Here is a 22,980-nt window from a genome sequence, read left to right as displayed (position 1 = left end):
ATGATCTGAAGAAATGGCTGCAGAGGTCCTCCACTTATTCAAAATCTGAGCTGGAAGAAAGTCCAAGCCCACCAATGGTAAGGATCTGCACCATTCAAACAGCTATTAGTTGCCCAATCGGGGAGAACTATTGATTTCACATTTGCCCCTCACCTAGACTTTCTGGCACCACAGATGTGGAGTGGGAGTAGAAAGTCCCACTCCCTTCCTGGGTCCCACACATACACAAAGGTATCACTAGCCCAGGAAAGCAACCGCTTACCTAGACATGTGCATGTCCTTATAAGGAATTTCCTGACGGGGCAAGGCAGGTAATGGCCATACAACAATATGGCCAAAAAAGCAAACGAAAATATCGTGGCACAGCCTTTTAGGGCACGTTTAATAGAAATATGCGGTAAACACCAATGTGCACACTAAAAATCATACACAAATTGTAAAAGAAATATGCATCGATTGTGTCCTCCCACGTATTCCTCATCTTAGAAATCTTGACTCCCAGCTTTGCTTCTTCGGAAAAAAAAATTCCCCAGAGGGCGATATGCTCGAAGCCGCGGGTGTTACGCTCACCTTGTTCCCACAGGGGCGTCGATTGGACCCGGACAGCTGCAGTCTCCACCAACGTGATGCGTAGTGAAGAGATGACAGTCTGGACTGGCCCTCCTAATCTTGTCTGCTGGACTCGTAGAAGTATTCTCCTGCAAGTGGAGAAAGGGATTTAGCCAGTGATGCCCCCCCTCCCCCCCAACTGTTCTCGTTCTCCCCACTAATCACCTCCGATATCCCCTCTTGGTAACCTCACCTTATGTTTTTAAATGATGAGCTCTCCATCCTGCATGGCATGCAGGGGCGCGTAGATACCAGTTACTTCACTGGTTTGAAGACACCGGAGGAGTTCCGGAAGAATATTGACTCCAGTGTCTATAAAGTTCAAAGAGTTCAATATGTCTGATGTTCACTCTTGTTCCATTCTCTCGTTAGGTTGCAGCTGGGTCCAAAAGAATATTGTCTGGAGGCAGCTGATGACGTTCAGGTAAGAGTCTGTATTACCAAACACTGTCCGGTAAAAGTTGCATGAGTTTAACTTGCTGTTTTCTTTCCCTTTATAGGTGCGGCATAGAAAGATGCAGCGAATTAAAGGATAATACCTCTGATGGTAAAGCAGGTAAGCCTATGGTGGCAAAAAGATTGTCTTTGTCGGTTTTCTCGGCTCACCTTGTTATTCCTTTTGTTTTCCCCCCAGCTGCTGGGTTTCGACGAAGAAAATGATGGCGGCAGCGCCGAGTTGAAAGATGCGGTGGACTGGTGAGTATAACGCGGCGCTGCTGCTGGCGAAGCGACGCATGCTGAAATAATGTCCTTTCCAGGCTCGGAGATGTGCTGGGTCCGGAATCAGGTAAGGAATCAAATAATGTCCGTGATCTAACCTCTTCTCCTTTGTTTTCCTTTTGTCTAGGAGCTCCGGATTCGAGGCGGGCGTGGCAGAAGACTGGATGCTGACTTGCAGACACGGTGAGCGTTACGCTGCTGGATGCAGAATAACAGGAAGCATGAGCTGCTGTTCGGGCGTGGTTTAAATAGCCTGCAAAGTAGTCCCAGGTAAGAAGTTCCCCAGAACCACACCCGAGTAAAAAATAGTCCCTGTAATAAAATAGTCCCATCCAGGCCTCACGTTGGCTTGGACTCATTTGCAGCATGGTCTGCATAAGGTAAGTAAAGTCTATGAGCCTGGCGCCTAAGGTGCCGGGACTGATTTCTATGATGAGCCTGGCGCCTGAGGCGCCAGGACTGAATCCAAACAGCCCCCAGCCGGGGCTGTTGGGGTTTTAATGAGTATCTGGATGCCTGCTCCCGGGGCTGATGGACTCGATCCGGATGCCCTGGGGTAGGCATCATGACAGCGGGGTTATAGTCCCTCAAGGGCCGTCAAACATCAACGTCATCCACAGTTTAAAGGGCGTGAGCCGCGCCCGTTAGCTCAGTTGTGTTTTTCCGAGCACTGCTTCGTGTCACAAAACGGTGCATCAGTTTTTCTTCAATGAAATGTCGCGTCATTGACTCCAACCACACCCAAGACAGGTTTTAAAAAATGTCTAAAGTGTGGTAGAAAAATGGCGATTACCGACCCATCGTAATTGCCTTTGGGGTTTGAGCCCTGACCATCGGGTCAACGAATGTGTTTCCTGTCAGGCTATGTCCAATAAGGCTCTTAAGGAACAGAAAGGTAAGCTGGCGGTGGGGGAGGAATCTTATAAGTCTTCGAAAAGACAAAGAGATTCAGGAGGGTCGAGTGGAAAGTCTCGACACGGGTCGAGGAGATCGAGGTCTAAGAGTCGTTCGATGAAATCCTCCTCGTCTTCGTCCAAAAAAATCAAAGAAGCGGCGTCATAGATCGTCTTCCTCCTTGTCTGAGAGAAGGGTTATTTACTATCCTTCCAAGCATGTTTCCCCTGAAATATTTGAGCCTTTAGGGCTTCGATGCTTAAAATTTTCGAGAAAGCAGCCCAAAACCCCTTGAAAAAGCAGCGTGAAGTGCATGCCCTTGCCTACTCCAAAGATGACAGAGGGGGAAAAACTAAGCATGCAAGATCCGACAAAGTCGAGGGTGTCATCTGGGGAAAGTTCTCCGACACCTCATGAAAAACCACTGGTGCATAAATCGGGGGTAACGGATGACAAAATTGCGTCCACATCGAAGTCAAATATTGACTCGACTCAGCATTTGAAGACGGCGTCGAGGCCGCCAACGAAGATGGCGTTGATACCTTCTGTGACAGTGTCGAGGCCTCCTTCGACGACATTGAAGCCTCCTTCGAAAACTTTGAAGCCAGCGTCCATACCATCGACGCCTTTGTCGAGGCATTCTTTAATCCCGATGCCAAAATCGACGCCTTTGTCTAAGCCTAGGTCAATGCCACCCCCTTTACCAGAGAAAATCTTCCATCCTCAACCCCGGCAAGAATTGTTCAGATCTATGTCCTCTATTTAGGAGGAGCAGTCCTCTGAAGAGGATGTTACTTCAGCTGGGGTTAGATTTGGAACCAAGGAGGTTCCTGAAGAATTGATAGACCCAAATTCTAAGGTGGCTGATTTTTATGATTGCCTTCAGACAGCCAGTGGCCTAGACACTTCCCCTAAAGTAGAGTTTGAGAGGCCAGACCCTGCAGATCATGCAGACCCTGGGTATAGAAACGTAATGGGAAGAATCATTGACTTCATGGGATGGGAAACAGCTTCCATAAGGCTCTGCAAAAAAGGGTGATGGCAACGTGGGATACCCCAGATTCTCGGCTTGCAGTAAATAAAAAGTTTGTGGGAAAGTACAGACCATCCTCATCAGATCCTGAGTACCTGTCTAAGCATCCCTCACCAGAAAGCTTGGTGGTACAAGCTGCAACCTCCACAAAAAAGTTGATGCTTGGGCCCGGAAAGTCTTCTCTTCGGGCAGCATGGCCCTTAAATCTATGAATGTAACTTGCGTTTTGGCAAGATTTACATACGCGGCTGAACACATCCCAGAGGGTGAGGAACGGGATGGTTTCCTGGCGATAGTGAAAGATCGAAAGGAGGCTATGGAGGAATGCCTCTAGTCAGGATTGGACACTGCTGATAGTGTAAGCAGGTCCATGGCATCTAGCACTGTCCAACGCAGATTTGCATGGCTGAGGAAATCTGGCTTTGCACCTGATGTGCAGTCCAGATTACTCAATATGCCCTTTGACGGCTTGAGGTTGTTCCGCAGCAAGGCGGACGAGAGCTTGGAGAAGCTGCAGACCTCGAAAGCGGCAGTTAAATCACTCAGCGCAGCTATAAAACAGCCTCAGCAACACTCCTACGCAGGGTCATCTTCTTGGCTTGGAGGAACCGTCCCTTTCGTTTCTACTCCTCTTTTGGAAGATGGAGGGGACATCCCAGTCAAAGAGGCCAACAGAGAAAACCCCCTCGTGGTGGAAGAGGGAAGGGTGCTAGATCAGCCCCAGCAGCGGCTACTTCCTCCTCAGCCGCTTCTGCAGCCGCTGCAAAGCCACTGTGAGGTCTTCACCCACAAGACCCTGATGGGAGGCAGGATCACGTGGTATCTGAACGAATGGCGGGGCATTACGTCAGATGCCTGGGCGCTAGAGATAGTGACCCATGGTTACTGCCTTCCTTTTCAACAAAGACCTCAAGATCATCCACCGGGAGCCAATTCTGTCAACATTCCAGACCCGCTCCTTGTGCAGGAGATTCCAACCCTGCTAGAGAAAGGTGCAATAGAACATGTACCTGTAGCGGGGTTGGTACTCTCCGTATTTTCTCATTCCCAAAAAAGACGGAGGATTGAGACCCACCTTGGATTTAAGAAATTTGAACAAATTCCTCAGGAAGGACAAGTTCAAGATGGTGACCCTTTCTCAGATCCTTAAGTCTCTTAAGCTTCAGGACTGGCTGGTTTCGTTGGACCTTCGGGATGCTTATTTTCATGTGCCAATCCATCTCAAGCACAGAAAGTACCTGAGGTTCGCGGTTGGCTGTTCTCACTATCAGTTTTGGGTTCTGCTGTTTGGGCTGACCTCCGCCCCAAGGGTTTTCACCAAACTAATGGCTGTAGTGGCAGCGAGTCTCAGGAGAGGGGGGATTCACATCTACCCTTATCTGGATGATTGGCTAATCAGGGCAAGTTCACCCAAACGATCCCAGGAACATCTGACCATGACCTGCCACTTCTTACACAGACTGGGCTTCTCCCTCAATTACAAGAAGTCGCAAATGATTCCACACCAAAGACTCCAATTCATCGGAGCAGTCCTGGATACTTCCTCAGGGAAAGCCTCTCCTCCCGAGGAGAGAGCCCACCACATTCTGCAGATGGTAACAAAGTTTCAGAATGCCCAATATCTGTCGGCCTTCGATTTTCGGAGGTTGCTGGACCTCATGGCATCCTGCATTTTTCTGGTGCCAGAAGGCAGATTGAGAATGAGATCCCTTCAATGGGCCCTCAGGACTCAATGGTCCCAATTTTCGGGGGAGATGTCAGATCTTCTGCAAGTCCCGGCCAGAGTGGCTCAAGATCTTCTATGGTGGGCTTGCAAGGAAAATATCCTCAAGGGAGAAACTTTTTGGCAACCGTGGCCAAGATAACGGTAGTGACGGGCACCTCACTCACGGGGTGGGGAGCGCACACCAACGATCTGATGATCAGCGGTCGTTGATCTCCATCAGAGTCCAAACTACACATCAACCTTTTGGAGCTGAGGGCAATCAGACTAGCGCTGAAGGCCTCCTGCCCTCTGTATGGGGAAAGAACGTCCTGATAATGACGGACAACACAGTGGCCATGTACTACCTCAACAAAAGAGGAGGCGTATGATCACTTCCACTGTGCAGAAAGGCAATGCAGCTCTGGTTCTGGGCAATGCAAGAAGGAATCTATCGGCAGTTCACCTACCCAGAGAGTAGATCACGGCGGCAGACGCTCTGAGAAAGCAGAGCACAGTCTCCCACAAATGGGAACTAGCTCAGGAAGTCCTTCAAGAGATCTTCACCCTTTGGGGAACCCCTCAAGTTGATCTGTTCGCAACCGGTGCCGACCGGAAGTGCAAACTGTACAGCTCAAGGGAATTTCCTCCAAGAGAAGCTCTATGGGATGCGTTTGTGGTGGACTGGGTATTTCCACTCCTATACGCGTTTCCTCCAGTCCCCGTGATTCCTCATGTAATCAGGAGGTTGAGAAAGTTCAGGAAAACCATGATACTAATTGCCCCGGATTGGGCCAGGAGGACGTGGTACCCGGACCTTCTGGACATGTCCATCTGCCCTCCAATACGTATTCCACAAAGAGAGGATCTTCTCTCACAAGAGGAAGGTCGGGTTCTCCATCCAGAGGTCAAGACACTCCACCTCCACGCATGGTTTCCGAGAGACTGAGATATAAAGAGTGGGACCTTCCGGATGTCGTAATGGAGATTTTTCTTTCGGCCAGGAGGCCAGCAACAACATCCTTGTATCGGTGTTGTTGGAACAAGTTCAGTATCTGGTACAGGGATAAGAATGTGGATCCATTCTTATGTAATACTCCTACAGTACTTTCTTTCATTTTAAACTTATTCAATTTGGGGCTCCAAGTTGGCACTATTAAAGGATACTTGGCTGGCGCTATCTATCTTCAAGCGCTCCTCAGAAGAGGTTTCTTATTTTAAAATGCCTTTAGTTACCCAGTTTCTAAAAGGACTGACAAATGTGTACCCTCCAACGCCTTTTCAGGTTCCCATCGGGGATTTAAATTTATTTTTAAAAATTCTAATATGTGCCCCTTTTGAGCCTTTACATTCTTGCCCGTTAAGGCTCCTCGCTTTGAAAACAATTTTGCTAGTGGCTATAACATCAGCCCGCAGGGTGAGTGAGTTGCAGGCACTCTCTTGTAAGCCTCCTCACACCATATTCCATAGGGACAAGGTCATTCTAAAGGTCAAACCATCCTTCTTACCTAAAATAACCTCTGATATCCACCTGTCACAGAAGATTACCTTACCTTCTTTTTACCCTCCTCCACATGCAAGTAAAGAGGAGGAGAGATTGCACAGACTGGACCCAAAAAGGGCTCTCAGTTTCTATATTTCTAGGCTGGCAAACTTCCGACAATGTGACCAACTGTATGTTGGATATACTGGACACAAATTGGGCCTTGGAGTGTCTAAGCAAACTCTCTCCAGACGGATTATTCTAGCAATCTCTGAGTGCAATAAATTGGCTGGGAAGGAGCCTCCACATGGGCTAAGGGCTCATTCAACCAGGGGCATGGCAATTTCCACGGCTCTTCAGAGGGGTGTTCCGGTACACTATAGAGGGGTGTTCCGGTATACTTGTGCTGCGGCCACCTGGTCGTCAATGCACACTTTTTTGAAGCATTAATGCTTGGACTCTACATCATATCAAGGAGGCCTCTTTGCAAAAGCCGTCCTTCATTCAGTCCATGGTTGAAATTTCTGGTACTCCCTCCTCCAAATTCTTACTGCTTTGGGAGCCTCTGTAAAATGAGGAATACGTGGCAGGACACAATCCATTTGAAGAACAAGTTACTTACCAACTGTAACGTTCTTTCGACTGGATGTTCCTCCCACGTATTCCTCATCGACCCTCCCAACCTACCCCTCCGTACAGTTTACGCCAGTTGCACTCGAACTTGGCTTAAGAGCTAAAGGACTTTGAAAAGCCTGATCAACTGATGCGACCATTAACACCGTAAAAACAGAACTGAGCTAACGGGGGCGGCTCGAGCCCTTTATACTACAGATGACATCGACGCTCGACGGCGGCCCTTGAGGGACTACAACTCTGCGGCTGCGAGCACTGCGCCATCTGGTGAAAAGAAAATTCCGAAACAGCAGAGCTGGGAGACAACATATCTAAGATGAGGAGTACGTGGGTGGAACATCCAGTCGAAAGAACGTTACAGTTGGTAAGTAACTTGTTCATCTGCTGCCAACAGTTTGTCTCTAGGCATTCTAGGCACATATAAAAGTAACCAAAAATCCCATGTATAAAAAGCTAGGGTGATACGAAAGTATCACCATTGCACTGCACTATAAAGTGCTGTGTGCAGTGTTAAAAAGTACAAGAATTCAAAATGGAAACAAAGTTTCCCAGTAGGGGTAGTTTGAAGGACTGATCAGTTTCCCCATAACAATGTGCAAAAGGCAAGGAAAATGAAGCTGAAGGCTTTTCTTCCTTTCAAAAAGCCCAGACAGAGAAGCCTTTCTTAACACTCGAACAAACATTCCCCCCCACCCCTCGCAGACTAGGGACAGGGGATGTAATCCACCCTTGGATGGGTTTTCCTTTTCCAGTTGGTTATACATCCTGGACAGCCCAACAACATTGCTATGTTGTGCACCTGGCCTATGCTCAAAGGTGAAGTAAATACCTTGAAAGCTTATGGACTACCTGAGCAATTTAGGATTCTCAGCCTGCATGTTTATTAGCCACTTTAAGGGGTTATGGCCACTGTTCACAGTGTACGGAGTCCCAAAGAAGTAGTCTCACCATCCTAAGGGCCCACCCAATAGAGCAGCATTCCTTCTCCACAATCACTCACCAGAGCTCTCTGTCCTTAAATTGGCAACTAATAAAATATATAGGATGTTCAAAGGCATCTGTCTGCACAATAAATGGTCTCTGGTAATCCGGTGCCCTGAGGATAGGAGCCTGACAAAGAGGATCCTTCAGGCCTTGGCTGGCCTTCTCACACACCTTAGACCAAGAACATTTCTTGGTTTTTATGGAGTAGTGAGGGTAGTCAGAGGAGCATCTATGGGACCACAGTGCTTTATAAAATTCCTTTAGCACCCTGGCAGAGGGGAGCCAGCCAATCGGGTGGCTAGGAATGCAGGCTTGAACCGCCGGTGTAAGCCCGCGTTCCAAGCTGCCTGATGGCCGGCAGCCCCCTCCACCATCTTCCCCCAGCCCCTACGTCCCCTTTTTAATATTTTGTATACCCCTAAACTTACCTTATTGCGGCAGCACGCCCACTGCAGCCGCAGCTTCCTCTGGTCAGAACGGCGGCCATGGAAAGGGAAGAGGGGCTACGTATGGAGCCCCACCTTCTCTTTCCATTGCTGGCATGTTTTTTCTTACTAAAACAGGACGCCGCATGCGTCTCATTGTAGGAATGAGAAAACTTTTTTTTTTAACCCGCTTTAGTAGCTCGGGGTGCTAATGACGTTAACACCTGATCCGGCCGACCGAATCTGGTGTTAACGCCACAGTAGTACGCAGTAAGGCCTACAAAAGATCTCACCTGGGTTTGGGTTATGGGAGTTGCCCAGGTCTGTACAGATTGTACTTTATTGGGTAGAGGCATAATCGTGTCCCCACCACTTCCATGCCCATGGTAGGTCAGTGAACCTTGCCCAATCTGCACACTTGGTAGCCTTTATGGTCAAGTGGGCCTGCTGAAGGGCCTGCAACACAATACTAATGTGTCTGCTATGTTATGTGTGGCTGAAGACTGTCATCCAGATATTCCGTACAAAGAAGGGCTTCCAGTGTAACTACGACAGGTTACATCTGGAAATTCTAATGCACATTTAATTACCTGTGTATACATCTTCCTTACTTTCAAGAAGTTACAGATCACCCTAAGATCATGTTCTATGAAAATGTACCAAACACGTACTCTTTATTATTTATCAATATAAAATTGTTTTCTTAAAAAAAATTGCCAGCATAACAGTACATAAAAACATTCACAAACTGAATACATAATGTAAGAAAATCAACCTCTGAATCAGAATAGTCTACTCCAAAAATACCTTATAGCCCAAAACACACCTTAGGGAAATACATATCTCAATGCTTTAATAGAAAATGTTTTAATAGTAATCCAATTTGCCTAACAAGAGTAAGTACAATTCATTATTCCACAGTCATCTAAACTGTTAGCTCTTCCCTTAGATGTAATTCCTTGCCACACAGTTATCAGCGCTGTATATAATTCCCAGCATATGTATGTTTCGGTCTATTGTGCACATGAATGCTAGACCTTCAGAGGGTGGAAGGCAATATAATTTCCATGAAACCTTCTGTGAGAAACCGGAGGCGTTTCTCCCAAGTTATTCCTGGAGATCCTTTGTTCAGGTGGCCAGGGGAGGGCCATCGCTCTTGGATCCCAACCCGGGGGTGAACGAGAGAGGGAGGATCACCTGGCAGGAGGTCCGTGGGCACTATGGGAGACACCCTCTTGGGCGAGTCATGGTATTCCTCCCGTTCCAATACATCCCTACCCGACATCACTTCAGTTGTCATGGGATATTGTAAACAGAGTCCCATCATACCCAAGTACATTTCTGTAAGGTAAAGGCAAAAGGGAAACAAAAAGACCATCCCTAACTTCCAACATGAGTTTTACCCCTCTTTCCTTGAAAACCACTTTTCAGCAACCCTACATTCAAGCCCCTTTTCTTGATTGTATCCCTTTTTTGTAGAACACCACAATTCCCATAAACCTCACTATCGGCAATCCACTGTTCCAAATGTTCCGGGACTGCACGGCCAAAGATCTTAAAGGAAGTGTTGAGTAAGGATATTGACCTATAGGATAGGATATAAGTAGGATATAAGTATTCATATGTGTTGAATGGATGATTACACATAAAACAACAAGGAGTCTGTAAACTAAAATGAGTTTTCAGAAAGTAATCTTGGTTCCAAGTAAAACCTTATCGCGAATATATCCCAGAAGTGCTAGCTCAGTAACATATAAGTCCCAATGGCTAACACTAAAAAACCTTGTCATAAGAATAAATATCCAAAACGTAACTAGTACATGGACATGAAAGGTGTCTCTGCTGTAAAGAACCATGTTCAGTGTTGCAGCACCACTGGAATGTACATAGTGAAGTAACTGTTAGTTCTGGGAAAACATGTTAGAATAATATAGAATCAAATAGTGACCAGAGTAAACCTGAGCAACGGCTTTTTTTGGTCCCATTGGTCTAGGTGTGGGATAAAATCCCCATTCCTGGCATCCCAGGCAGTATCTGCCTATCTAGCCGCAGCTGACTGACTGCGTTGGTCAGAGGGACAACTTGACACATTTTACTGTGGTAGTTTCTACGAGGTTAGGGGGTCAGGGAAACAGTATAATATGGGCTTGGGTGTGTAAAATGAAAGGGTAGTGATAGAGCTCACAACATAGGTATAAAGGGTTGCCCCCTGTTACAAAATGATGCCGTAAAGTGTGTTAAGCTGGCCCATATCACATGGCCAATGTACACCATCCTCTCAGGCTAGCAAACAACCTTCTGAAGTTCATGAAGAAATGAAACAGCATCTTGTTTTAGAAGGTACACGGCTATCCTTACCCTGGATTGCGTGTTCTGCATCGTGATTGCATACTTTGATGGGAAATCTTATTTAGTGGAAGTCCTTCCATGGTCATCTCACAATTTACCAGCCCAATGCCCTATATTTCACATTTGAGATTTTGTGACTGTATCTTTATTGGAAATAATGTAAACACTGTTTTTTGATACAGGAGTGGTGACTGCTTCATGGGTGTACTGTACCATATCCAATCGTAAATAAAGACCTTTGCTTGGCCCTGAAAAAAACCCTTGCTTAAGTCCAGTGAAGACCACCATTGTTTCATTTAACAAGTGATTCTTGCTGCTTCCCTCACATGGTCTGTGAGCATACTGCAGCTGAATATCTGAGGGGTTAGGTGAGGTTAGGTGAGGCCCTTAGAGCCGACTTAATTGATTCTACTGTGGCCACTATATATACACTAAAAGTAACCCAGCCCATGGACATAGATCATTCTATAAAAGAATGTTGTGCAGTACCTCCAGTTTCAGTTATGGAGCCACAGGTATCCACTGTATCCTGACGCTGCCGTAGAACATGCGCACAAAAAGTCATTACTAAACCCCTCATGGTGGCGAAAACAAAGAAAATGACAACCTATTTTCCTAATAGGAGTGGTTTAAGCGCAATAGAAGAAGAATGTACTGTTAAAGAGATTGTGGATGACCTAAATAGATCTTTGGGTTGCCTAGGCACGAAGTTAATCCATCGTGTTATTAGCCCATCGCACGTTTTTAACTTAAGAGGAAATAAATGTATCCGACCAGACATGTGTGATGGCTCATTTACAACAAATAGACTCGATGGACGAAGCTGTTAAAACTCTAGAAGCTCATGCGGGGGAAAGTGTGAATATAATGAAGGTTGTGAATGTGACTACACAGCTGAAACAACATGATGTACATGTCCATGTGGAGTCTGACGGCATTTGAGAGCTCTTAGCATGTTGCCGAGAATACTATATGAGAAGGTCCCACACATTTAAACAGTCAGGTGGCCATTATAATGTGTGAAAGTGTTACCACTAACCGTGGACATGGTGAACTGAACATAAATAATTTTGAAGGAATTGAGCATAATAGAGAGGCGAATAACATACCAAATGAAGCGATATTGGTGGAATATGGTGTTACTGATGAGTATGTTTCTACATCCACAACCAATCATAATTGTACCAATATTGAGAATGTGTTTGTGGTGACGCCAGATGAGTTCGGAAGAACTGTTAATCCATTGATGCCACCCACTCTGTCTAACAAAGATAGCTTTGTGCCCGTAACAACTAATGTTTCTTTTTCTAAAGTGCACGAAACCCAAGAGTCCTATGAGGGTGATATGAGCAATGTGAGCATGAGCTCATCTGATATGTTTCATTAGTAGGTTTTTTGGCAAGTGAGCGACATTAAAACCAGAGGTGGCTTAGATTCCTGGGTTGGGATCTTTTTTAAGTTGATAGTTTAAACCCAGTGCATATTTAATTACCAGAATGAATTCCCTCAAGCATTCAAACTCCAGCAGTTGTCAAAAGAGTCATACCTTTCTGAGGGAGGATCAAACACCATGTTACAAACTGTTCCTGTCGCCTCTTGAGATTGTCAAGGTTATTGAAAGTGTGAACGTTTCCAGTTTTTGAGGGTTTTCTGCTTACTTTGTGATGGCAAATAGAGAAAATGTACATGGCGTCCTTTTGTTACAACTGTCTCAGACATGGTAGTGCTCCACGTCTCACTGAAAAGTTGTAGCTGAGCTCTTGATATCCTTCTAAGGACACTGGCATTGTAAAAATGTCATGCCCTCATCAAAAAAAGGATGGTTCTCTTTCATTTGAGCAATCAGTGCATTTATGCAAAATAATGTTTACATCACATTCTTAGTGTTTTGTCTATGCATTACAGGGTGTCAGTGAGCAGGGCTATAAAGCCATTTGCTGAGCCAGGCCGACCGCCGGATTGGTTCTCTCAAAAGGTGAGATTGTCTTTTCTGTCTGTGGTTATTCTGATCACTAGCTGGACTATTTTGGGGTGTCTCGGGGCTGTTCATTTCTTTGCTATCTCATTTGGACTGTTTCTCTATTGCTTAGTGTGTTCTCTGCTTGTCTCTAGATGCCTACATTCTCTAGCCTATGTACAATTATTCTCTCTGGGCTTTCTCTGGATGGTCTCTGTTGGTTTGTGTTTTCCCTATGCACTGTTTGCATGCTTTTTCTTTCCCTGACCTATGTATTGTTTGATCAAGCTCTTTTTATTTGTCATCTGCCATGTTGTCTCCTCTCGGTACTCAGCCTGTTTTACTTTCTCTCTATTGCAGCACTGTGCCTCTCAATATTCGGAACTGCTGGAAACCACTGAGGCACCAAAGTGAGTATGTGGGGCATAACCTGGGGAGTAGGCACTGGGCATGTATCACTCTGTGCATATTTTGTAAATACCAAGTGCCAGGTGAACAGTCTTTATGTAAAGATTATTCCCTAATACCAGGACTGCTCATTATTCTTAATATCACATTTACTCCATAGGGACTCCTTGCTCCTCTTCCTCGTCACAGTACCTGAGGCTTTCTAGAACTTGTAGTCCAAGGAAGTTTCATTTGTTTTTAAATCACATGGTTGAACAGTTGCATTTAAATCACTAGTACCATAAACAGCAGATTTTGTATATGTTCTAGGTTTACCATGTACACATGAAGATTGAAAAGGCTTTTGTTTAACCAAAGTGCCTTTCAGAGTTTTACAGTAAGATGATTCATGACAGCAGACCATTAAAAATTCTGGAATTAAAGGCTCTTCTTCAGGAGAGAGAGGAAAGTTGTCAATGTTACACAATAATGGGGAAGAGAAATCGACACTCTCCCCCGAACCACAGAAGCCGAATGAATTCGACCCTCCCACCGTGGTTGGCACAGGTACCTGATAGATAGAAAACAGGTCACCACGTGGCAGCCGGTGGGGGGAAGAGGAGTTAGGGAGAGGTTGTGGATAGGGTAGGGGAATTTAGGAACACTGAATAGAGGGTAAGGAAACACCTAGGTTGGAAAGGGAAGGGGTAATACCAGGGGAAAAAAACCTAACCTACCCTAACCCTGTCCTTAGTAACTTGTAATTACCATGAACATTTAATTCCTAACATAACCATGCACCATAGCTCTCCTACCCGCTAGTACCAGAGTAAGCACACCTTGATAAGTGTACTATATTATACCCAAGACATGAATAGCATGATTGGCAAAGCAAGATGAACACATACACCTGGGAACCTTCCCAAAATGATAGACAAAACGCATGGCCCTTTGGGCAAGCTTAAGCAACAAGTACAAACACACAGCACAATCTGGAAACCTCAAATGAGGTTGTCACATTACTTGGCATTGAACATAAATGGTACATACTACACAGCCCAATCCTGAACCCCTAACTAGTTAGCAGCACTGGTTAGCGGGAACGTGCTGCACACTGAGACTTGAGCTCCTATACCCATGTTGTAAGGGAAGTGTACTTGATTTTCCCCTGGTGAGTATGGACAATGGTAATAGGCAGCAATGAGCTCACTTCCTATCATTCATAGCGTTTTGTCAGAATGACCATGCCCCATGCAAAAAATGCAAGTTCGTGTGGAAACATATATTTCGGTTCAGAGTGCACACACTTCCCACCCCATGGAGTCCTCCCAGCACTTATTTGAGGTCCGGGAAGCCCCATGAGACTTCCCGGACGAAGCCTGGTACAGCAGAGAAGCAGCCTACAGCGTTCTTTCCAGCCCACGCTGCTAAATCATCCGTGCCGTCAGCAAATGCTGCAGTCCATATGCGGGCAAGCCACACCTGCCGCGTGCCGTTGGCCCGTAATAAGCTGTCCTTAATCAATGTCAGCTGGCCACATGCACGCGCGGCTACAAACTACATCTTTCCCAAGCGCTGCTGGGAAATGTAGTTTCCTTAGTCTTTTCGTGCCCCTAGCTTTATTAAACCAATCTATGCACTCCTCTCCTGCTCCAACCCTTATTCCTGACATTACCTCCTCTCCCAGGGCCTGGCTTATACAGATGTCACAAATGAAATTGTGTAACCAACCTGGGGGCATGCACAGCTCCTGCCGGTTCCCAAGAACAATCCTCAGGACCATAACCTTTCAATTGAATCAAATACCATAACTTCTGATTCCTTTTCTTGACGTCCAAAATGCCTTTAACTTCATATTCCATCTGACCTTCTTTCATAATCACCGGAGGACGTTTGGTAGTCATTCCTGGAGCTGCGGGTTTAAGTAAAGATACATGGAATACCGGGTGTATAGATAAAGTCTTAGGCAAACGCAATTTCATAGCTGTAGCAGACACACACTTAATAATTTCATATGGCCCAATAAACCGAGGCATACATTTAGGTGATCCCACCAAGGATACATTCCTGGTTGACAACCAAACCATGTCCCCTACTTGATATTTGGGACTTTCCTGCCTATGCTTATCGGCTTGTTTCTTGAATTCTTTTTTGGCTTGCTCCAAATTTGCTTGTGCCTTCTGCCTGATTTCAAGAAGCAACTGTTTACGCTCCTGTAACACCGGCATTGTTTTCCATCTCGGGCAAATGTTCAGGTATCATGTTCTGTTTGTGACCATACAGACATTCATTGGGTGCCATTCCCAAAAAGGTGTGGAATGTGTTATTGTACGTAAACTCCACCAACCATAATGCCTGCACCCAAGAGTCTCTGCCTTCCCCCAAATAACCTTGCAAATATTGCTCAAGTGTTTGATTCACTCTTTCTGTCTGACCATCTGTTTGGGGATGATAACTAGTAGATAGAGCATAGTTGATTCCCAACATCCGACAGAAAGCATGCCAAAACCTGGAAGTAAACTGCGAGCCTCTGTCTGATACAATACTCTTCGGTAAACCATGCAATCTCACCACATGTTGTAGAAATAACTCTGCCAACTTGCCCGCGCCCGGTATTCCCACACAAGGAATGAAGTGGGCTTGTTTAGACAAAAAATCTACGACCACCCAAATGGCATCAAACTGATTATCGGGGGGAAGATCCGTAATGAAATCCATCGAAATATGAGTCCATGATTTCTCAGGAGTTGGTAATGGTTGTAATAAACCCCTCTTCTTAACATGATCTGCCTTATTACGTACACAGTTCTCAAATTGTAACAAATACTTCTCCAGATCCTGTCTTAATTTAGGCCACCAGAAATATTTTTCCAACATTATTTGCATCTTTCTTTGACCTGCATGTCCTGCTAAAGGAGACTTATGACACAAGTATAAAGCCTTATCCTGTAACTCTTTGGTCGGTAAATACAAACGACCCTGATGATAGGGCAGCCCTTCCCGCACCATTCGTGTTGGAGGACTGTTCCGCCACTCCTGAAGTTGCCTGGGTGGTAAGGCTTTCTTGACCTGCTCAATTAATTTTTCGTAATGGCCCCAATAATCTTTTCTGAAGGAATGATTGCTTTAACTTCACCCACTAAATTTTCCAAATTTTGTTGCCGGGATAAAGCATCTGCTTTTCCATTCTTACTCCCCGGCCGGAATGTAACCACAAAATCAAATTCATTGAAGAAGTACTGGGACCATCGTAGTTGTCTAGGACTAAGAGTTTGGGCAGTCTTGAAGTACTGCAGATTCTTGTGATCAGTCACCACCACAACCTGATGCCTTGCTCCCATTAAATAATGCCTCCACTCAAGTAATATGGATCGAATAGCCAACAATTCCTTATCAGTGATTGAATAATTCTGTTCACAACCAGATAATTTCCTAGAATAAAACACCACTGGATGCCATACTCCGATCTTATCTTTCTGCGATAAAATGGCTCCTACCGCAACATTACTAGCATCAGTCTCCACCTGGAATGCTCTATCCGTGTTTTGATGTCTTAACACTGGTGCTGTAGTGAAGGCCACTTTCAAATCCTGAAAGGCTTTCTCTGCTTCTGGACTCCAAGTAAACCACACAGGTTTTTTTAAGTAATTGCGTGATTGGAGTGACAATTTTAGAGAAATTGCTGATGAAGCGCCTATAGAAATTAGCGAACCCTAAGAAAGATTGGATGTCTTCAATGAACTGTGGGGAAGGCCAGTCCATTACTGCCTGAACTTTCTTTGGATCCATCACAATCCCTGTTGCGGTCAGTATAAATCCCAAAAACTCAACTTGCGTCACCTGGAACGCACTTTTCTCCAATTTAACACACACTTGATATTCTTGTAACCGCTGCAACACGGCCCTCACATGTTTTGCATGCTGCTCTGGGGAACCTGAATAAATTAAAACATTGTCAATGTAGACAATAACAAAAACATCAATGAACTCTCGCAATACCTCTTGCATGAAAAACTGAAAAGTCGCTGGGGCATTGCATAAACCAAACAGCATAAGTAGGTATTCAAACAAACCAAACTTCGTCCGGAATGCAGTCTTCCACTCATCTCCCTCTTTTACTCGTATCAGGTGGTAAGCGCCTCTTAAGTCCAACTTAGTATAGACATTGGCTGCCCTCACTTGATCTAGTAGAACCGAAATCAAAGGCAATGGGAATCTGTTTTTTATTGTTACCTTATTTAATGCACGATAATCAATGCATGTTCTTAATGTCCCTTCTTTCTTCGGTACAAAAAATAAAGGTGAGGAGACCGGGGAAGTAGAGTATGTAATAAACCCCTTAGCCAACATCTCATCTAAATATTCCCTTATATTCTTATTTTCCATTTCCGTAAGAGCATAAATTCTGCTGCAAGGCAACTTTGCTCGCTCTTCCAGTTCAATGACACAATCATATGGTCGGTGAGGAGGTAATTGCTCTGCTCCTCCTTTATCGAATACTTTAGTAAACTCCATGTACTGTGAGGGAATTCCTGATCCCACTGCTCCCATAACCTGGTCTACTGGCCCCTTTTCAGCTAGCAACGCTGCTGGTCCCAATTCTGGTAATATGTGTTCCTGACACCTCTGTTCCTCAAACCACACTGTCTGCCTTGCCCAATCAATCCTGGGGTTATGAAGTACCAACCAAGGCATCCCCAAAATCAAACCGAACTGAGGTGCTGCTATCAAATCAAAAGTAATTTCTTCCCTATGACCTGATGTACTTATCATTTCCAATGTTTCTGTCTGTTTCCGTATTGGCCCTGACACTAATGGTGAACCATATACAGATTGCCCTCCTTCCACCTTCTGTTTATCCAACAATGGTAATCCTAACTGTTTGTCAAGAGTAATATCCACAAAGTTGCCTGTAGCCCCTGAATCCACCATCGCCATTACCTCCTGCTTAGTCAAAGCAAAACATAACGTCACCAAGATATATAAATGCGAAGTTTTACTCCCCACTGTATTTGCCACCCATCTGGGGAACCTTGAGTCATTCGGGCCTGTCCCCTGTGTTTCCCCTTAAGGCCGGCCCATCTCTTTTCCCGCTTCCTTTGTGCTTCTCTCTCCTCCCTCACTTTTCTGTGGTGTATTGGGCCATGTACATATAAAATGTCCTGCCTGCCCACAATAAAGACACAATTTGTTAATCTTACATTGTTCCTTTTCTGCCGCTGATAACGGTCCTCTTACACTACCAATCTGCGTGGGTTCCACCTCACTCGTCCTTCCTCCCTACTCCTATCTAATCTTACAAAAGGGGCTGTTTCGGGTCTCTTCTTGCCTCCCTTCCTCTCATTCATTCGATGGTCCAACCTTAAGGCTAAATCTATCATTACGGTACAGTTCCTTGGTTGCGGCTCGACTTGAGCAATGGCATCCTTCAGTTCCTCGCGTAAGCCCTGATAAAATAACACTGTTTGCTTGGCCACTGGCCACTCGGTTTCGATCACCAATCTGTTAAACTGTGTTACATATGTTACTAGATCCCGGGCTCCCTGCTTCAATCCCAACAACTCTTTATCCTGTGCTAATGACACCTCCAGTCTGTCAAACAGCCTGCCAAACTCTGCCAAAAACCCATCCCAATTATATAACAGGGGGTCATCTTTTTGAACAGCGGCAATGGCCCATGCCGCAGCAACTCCTGTCAGATATGAAATCACAAGTGCCGTTCTGGCCGAATTGTCTCGAAGGCTGTTGGTTTACACAAAAAATGAAGTCTGCATTGGGTAAGGAACATCATGTATTTCCGAGGATCCCCTGAAAAGCGTTCAGGAGCTGCTAAAGGTACACTACTGGGGGGTTGAACAAATACCGTGGAATTCTGACTTGTAGAAGCTCCCATTGCTAGGGACGTACTGGCCCCCTCCAAAGGGGTAAGCTGCGCTACCAAACATTGTACTTGTGCCTTTAAATTATCAGATTCTTGTCGGGCATGAGCTAATTCCACCTGAATGTCTTGAAGAGCCTTTAGCACATCGGCCAAAGGCGGAGTAGTCGCTTCCATTTGGCTTGGGTGGTCGTGAGTATCCCAATATAGGGGTGGCTTATTATGTCAATGTTACATAATAATGAGGAAGAGAAATCGACACTCTCCTCCGAACCACAGAAGCAGAATGAATTCAACCCTACCACCGTGGTTGGCACAGGTACAGAAAACAGGTCACCACGTGGCAGCCAAAGGGGGGGAAGAGGAGTTAGGGAGAGGTTGTGGATAGGGTAGGGGAATTTAGGAACACCGCATAGAGGGTAAGGAAACACCTAGGTTGGAAAGGGAAGGGGTAATACCAGGGGAAAAAAACCTAACCTACCCTAACCCTGTCCTTAGTAACTTGTAATTACCATGAACATTTAATTCCTAACATAACCATGCACCATACATCTCCTATCCGCTAGTACCAGAGTAAGCACACCTTGATAAGTGTACTATATTATACCCAAGACATGAATAGCATGATTGGCAAAGCAAGATGAACACACACACCTGGGAACCTTCCCAAAATGATAGACAAAACACATGGCCCTTTGGGCAAGCTTAAGCAACAAGTACAAACACACAGCACAATCTGGAAACCTCAAATGAGGTTGTCACATTACTTGGCATTGAACATAAATGGTACATACTACACAGCCCAATCCTGAACCCCTAACTAGTTAGCAGCACTGGTTAGCGGGAACTTGCTGCACACTGAGACTTGAGCTCCTATACCCATGTTGTAAGGGAAGTGTACTTGATTTTCCCCTGGTGAGTATGGACAATGGTAATAGGCAGCAATGAGCTCACTTCCTATCATTCATAGCGTTTTGTCAAATGACCATGCCCCATGCAAAAAGTGCAAGTTTGTGTGGAAACATATATTTCAGTTCAGAGCGCACACACTTCCCACCCCTTGGAGTCCTTCCAGCACTTATCTGAGGTGCGGGAAGCCCCACGAGACTTCCCGGACGAAGCCTGGTACAGCAGAGAAGAAGCCGACAGCGTTCTTTCCGTCCAAGCTGCTAAATCATCCGTGTCGTCAGGAAACGCTGCCGTCCATACGCAGGCAAGCCTCTCTTTTCTGCTCCGACGCCAGCTCCATGAACAAAATAAGCCACACCTGCCGCACGCCGTTGGCCCGTAATAAGTTGTTCTTAATCAATGTCAGCTGGCCACATGCACGTGCGGCTACAAACTACATCTTTCCCAAGCGCTGCTGGGAAATGTAGTTTCCTTAGTCTTTTCGTGCCCCTAGCCTTATTAAACCAATCTACGCACTCCCTTCCTGCTCCAACCCTTATTCCTGACAGAAGTATACTTCCTCTCTCTTGTTGGAGTCGCCACTCTCCTCTGACAGCCATCGACTCCCATGTGATCCACCCTCAGAATACAACCCCCAGTGTCAGGATCAGGTAGCGGTTGCCTTCCCCTGGTTACATGGGAGGAGACTTTAGGCTGGGGATCAGTGATGAGCAGGATTCATCACATTACACTACACACACAACCCCCTAGAGACGGCCACCACAGACCTAGCCATTAGCACATCAACACTAACCGAGCCACGACTAAGCTCACCTCTTTAGCCCTTTCACACTGTCCCACATCAGTGGCTAACCAGACCCAAAGCGCTGGAGCCTATCAGACCGTGGGCTCTTCCTCTGGATAACATACTACCAAGTTTCTCCGCCAAACCTATAGAAAGCATATTGGCACTCAGCAACCGGTTACTTCTGACCAGCACCCATCAACCTCACAGGTTTTGCATCTCTTTGCCACTGTACCACTAATGAACCACACTCCCTTTTTTCTTACAGAGCCAAGTGCAGCAAGGCCACCAATATTGGCAGGCGGCCTTTGTACAAGACCACTTAATTACATTAGTAAAAGGAAATAGGACGCAGTTCTTAACTTTAGATGAATCTATGCTATAAAAGTGAGGTATTAAATGGTTCTCGCTGTCTTTGCCAGGGGCAGTTTGCATAGAAACAACACCACAAAGACTCCTCTGCTTCTAAGATGACATCAGTAAGTTGTTGAAAGAAACAAGTGCATAATATGCAAAGGCAACATTAAGGATGGATATTAAAAGAAGGAAACATTATTTTGACAAAAGGAAACATCATTGCACTTTGTTGAGACAATGGGCCAGACGTGTTAAGATTTTGATAAAGAGCTGAAGGTGCAGCAATGTTTGATAGCTGAGGCTGGAATGACAATGAACAAGACTATTGGGTGTCACGCCTCCAGCTGAAAAAGCAGTGGTCTGTTTGTTCCGTGATGCTATATCAGCTCTTGTTACATATTGATGAACTGGGGAACAGGGCAGGGGTGGTTATTTAGGGTCCTACCAACACTCAGCTACAGTAGGGCATGCCAACTTGGATCTTGATTGGGCTACCTGTTGCAGATGGCCTCGAGAACACACCAACTCTCGAAGACAGTATAACAGTTTTTATTTGTAGACTATTAAAGTGACTCTCTAAGAGCTGCCACTCTCACTCGTCTCGAGCGGCCTGTACCCTCCATAACACTATGTGACAAATCTTTGGATGTCATCCCTTCTTCCCTAGGGGAAGCCTCTTCCCATGTGGTCAGGGAGGTGCGGCCGCTATCCGATAGTCCCCCTGGGGGTGGTATTCAGATGGGGAATCACATGGGTGGCAGGCCATCAGAAGAGAACACTATATCCCGCCCATCACCTGACCCTAAACCCCATTTCTGTAAACCTTCAAACAACCCCTTCCCTAATAGGCTCATGAGTTGTGGTCATTTTAGCATTTGCCTAGAAAGTACTGTGGCGAGGAATAATAGGCGTTACCTAAGTGAAGATCCTTTTCCCAGTACTGTGACGAGGAAGATCCCCAATGACTCACAATGGGGTCCAAAGATCAGTACTGTGACGAGGGAGATGCACGGAAGCATGAGGATCACACTTGAGAACCACAAGGAACAATGTAGTGGTTACTGGTCTTCGATTGGTCCATCTAGATCAGAAATAGAGGAGGGAAACCAAGAAGTGTTGTCAAGCCTTTTCTGGAGGAGCAGGAATCCTGTGCAGGAACAGAAGGGGTTCTGGACCACTGCACTAACCCGAGAGAGGGGGAACCCTTGATCCCCAGCAGCCTGCAGCGAAATAAGGGAAGATGGAGTCTCCCTCACTGAGGGAACTAAGAAGACCAGTGTGCCTCCCTGAAAGGGTGGGGGGCTTTGAACCCCAGCAGCCTGTGGGGAACTGAGGAAAGCTGGAGTCTCCCTCACTGGGGAAACCATGAAGACAAGTGCACCTCCTAAAATGGGGGGGCCTTGAGCGCCAGCAGTGTGCAAGAGACTAAGGGAAAAAGGATATTCCCTCACTGGAAGAGATCAGCTGGAGATCCACCGAAAGAAGACTGTGAGAGCCCAGGGAAAGTAGCAGAAGCATACTGGTGTTGCAGAGGGCCGGAACCCTCACGGATCAAGTGCAAAGGTACGTGGAGGGGTACCAGGAAGGCACAGGGAGACCCCAGAGACTGTGGTTGGGAGGAAGTACAGAGAAGAAGGGTCGGGATCCTAACATTCAGAGAAGCACGCTATAAATCTGAGACAGGTGTCTGGGACCCATATATGAAGAGCCAAAGTAAAGGGGTCTGGGACCCAAGGTAGTCCCTGGCAGGAGAGTACACGAGGGCGGCCCGCTGAACTGTCAATGGAAGGGTCTGGGACCCATATGTGAAAAGCCAAAGTAGAAGGGTCTGGGACCTATATTGGGAAAGTATATCCCAAACAGCAACTGAGAGAAA

At 45.9% G+C, this 22,980-nt stretch overlaps 1 protein-coding gene across 5 annotated transcripts in view; it reads left to right on the top strand.

Annotated features, from left to right (window-relative positions):
* The window catches only part of BRD8 (bromodomain containing 8), a 1,405,947-nt gene that overhangs the window by 103,655 nt on the left and 1,279,312 nt on the right, over positions 1-22,980 (top strand). For all 5 annotated transcript variants that reach the window (XM_069651557.1, XM_069651555.1, XM_069651554.1 and 2 more), the window contains exons 3-4: positions 12,738-12,807; positions 13,150-13,199. In XM_069651557.1, coding sequence (XP_069507658.1) covers positions 12,738-12,807; positions 13,150-13,199 — 120 coding nt within the window. The remainder of the gene's footprint in view (positions 1-12,737; positions 12,808-13,149; positions 13,200-22,980) is intronic.

This window comes from Ambystoma mexicanum, chromosome 3p, assembly GCF_040938575.1.
Source record: "Ambystoma mexicanum isolate Mex_15411 chromosome 3p, UKY_AmexF1_1, whole genome shotgun sequence".
NCBI lineage: Eukaryota > Metazoa > Chordata > Amphibia > Caudata > Ambystomatidae > Ambystoma > Ambystoma mexicanum.
The sequence above is the reverse complement of the archived record's forward strand: the minus strand, read 5'-3'. Positions and strand labels throughout refer to the sequence as shown.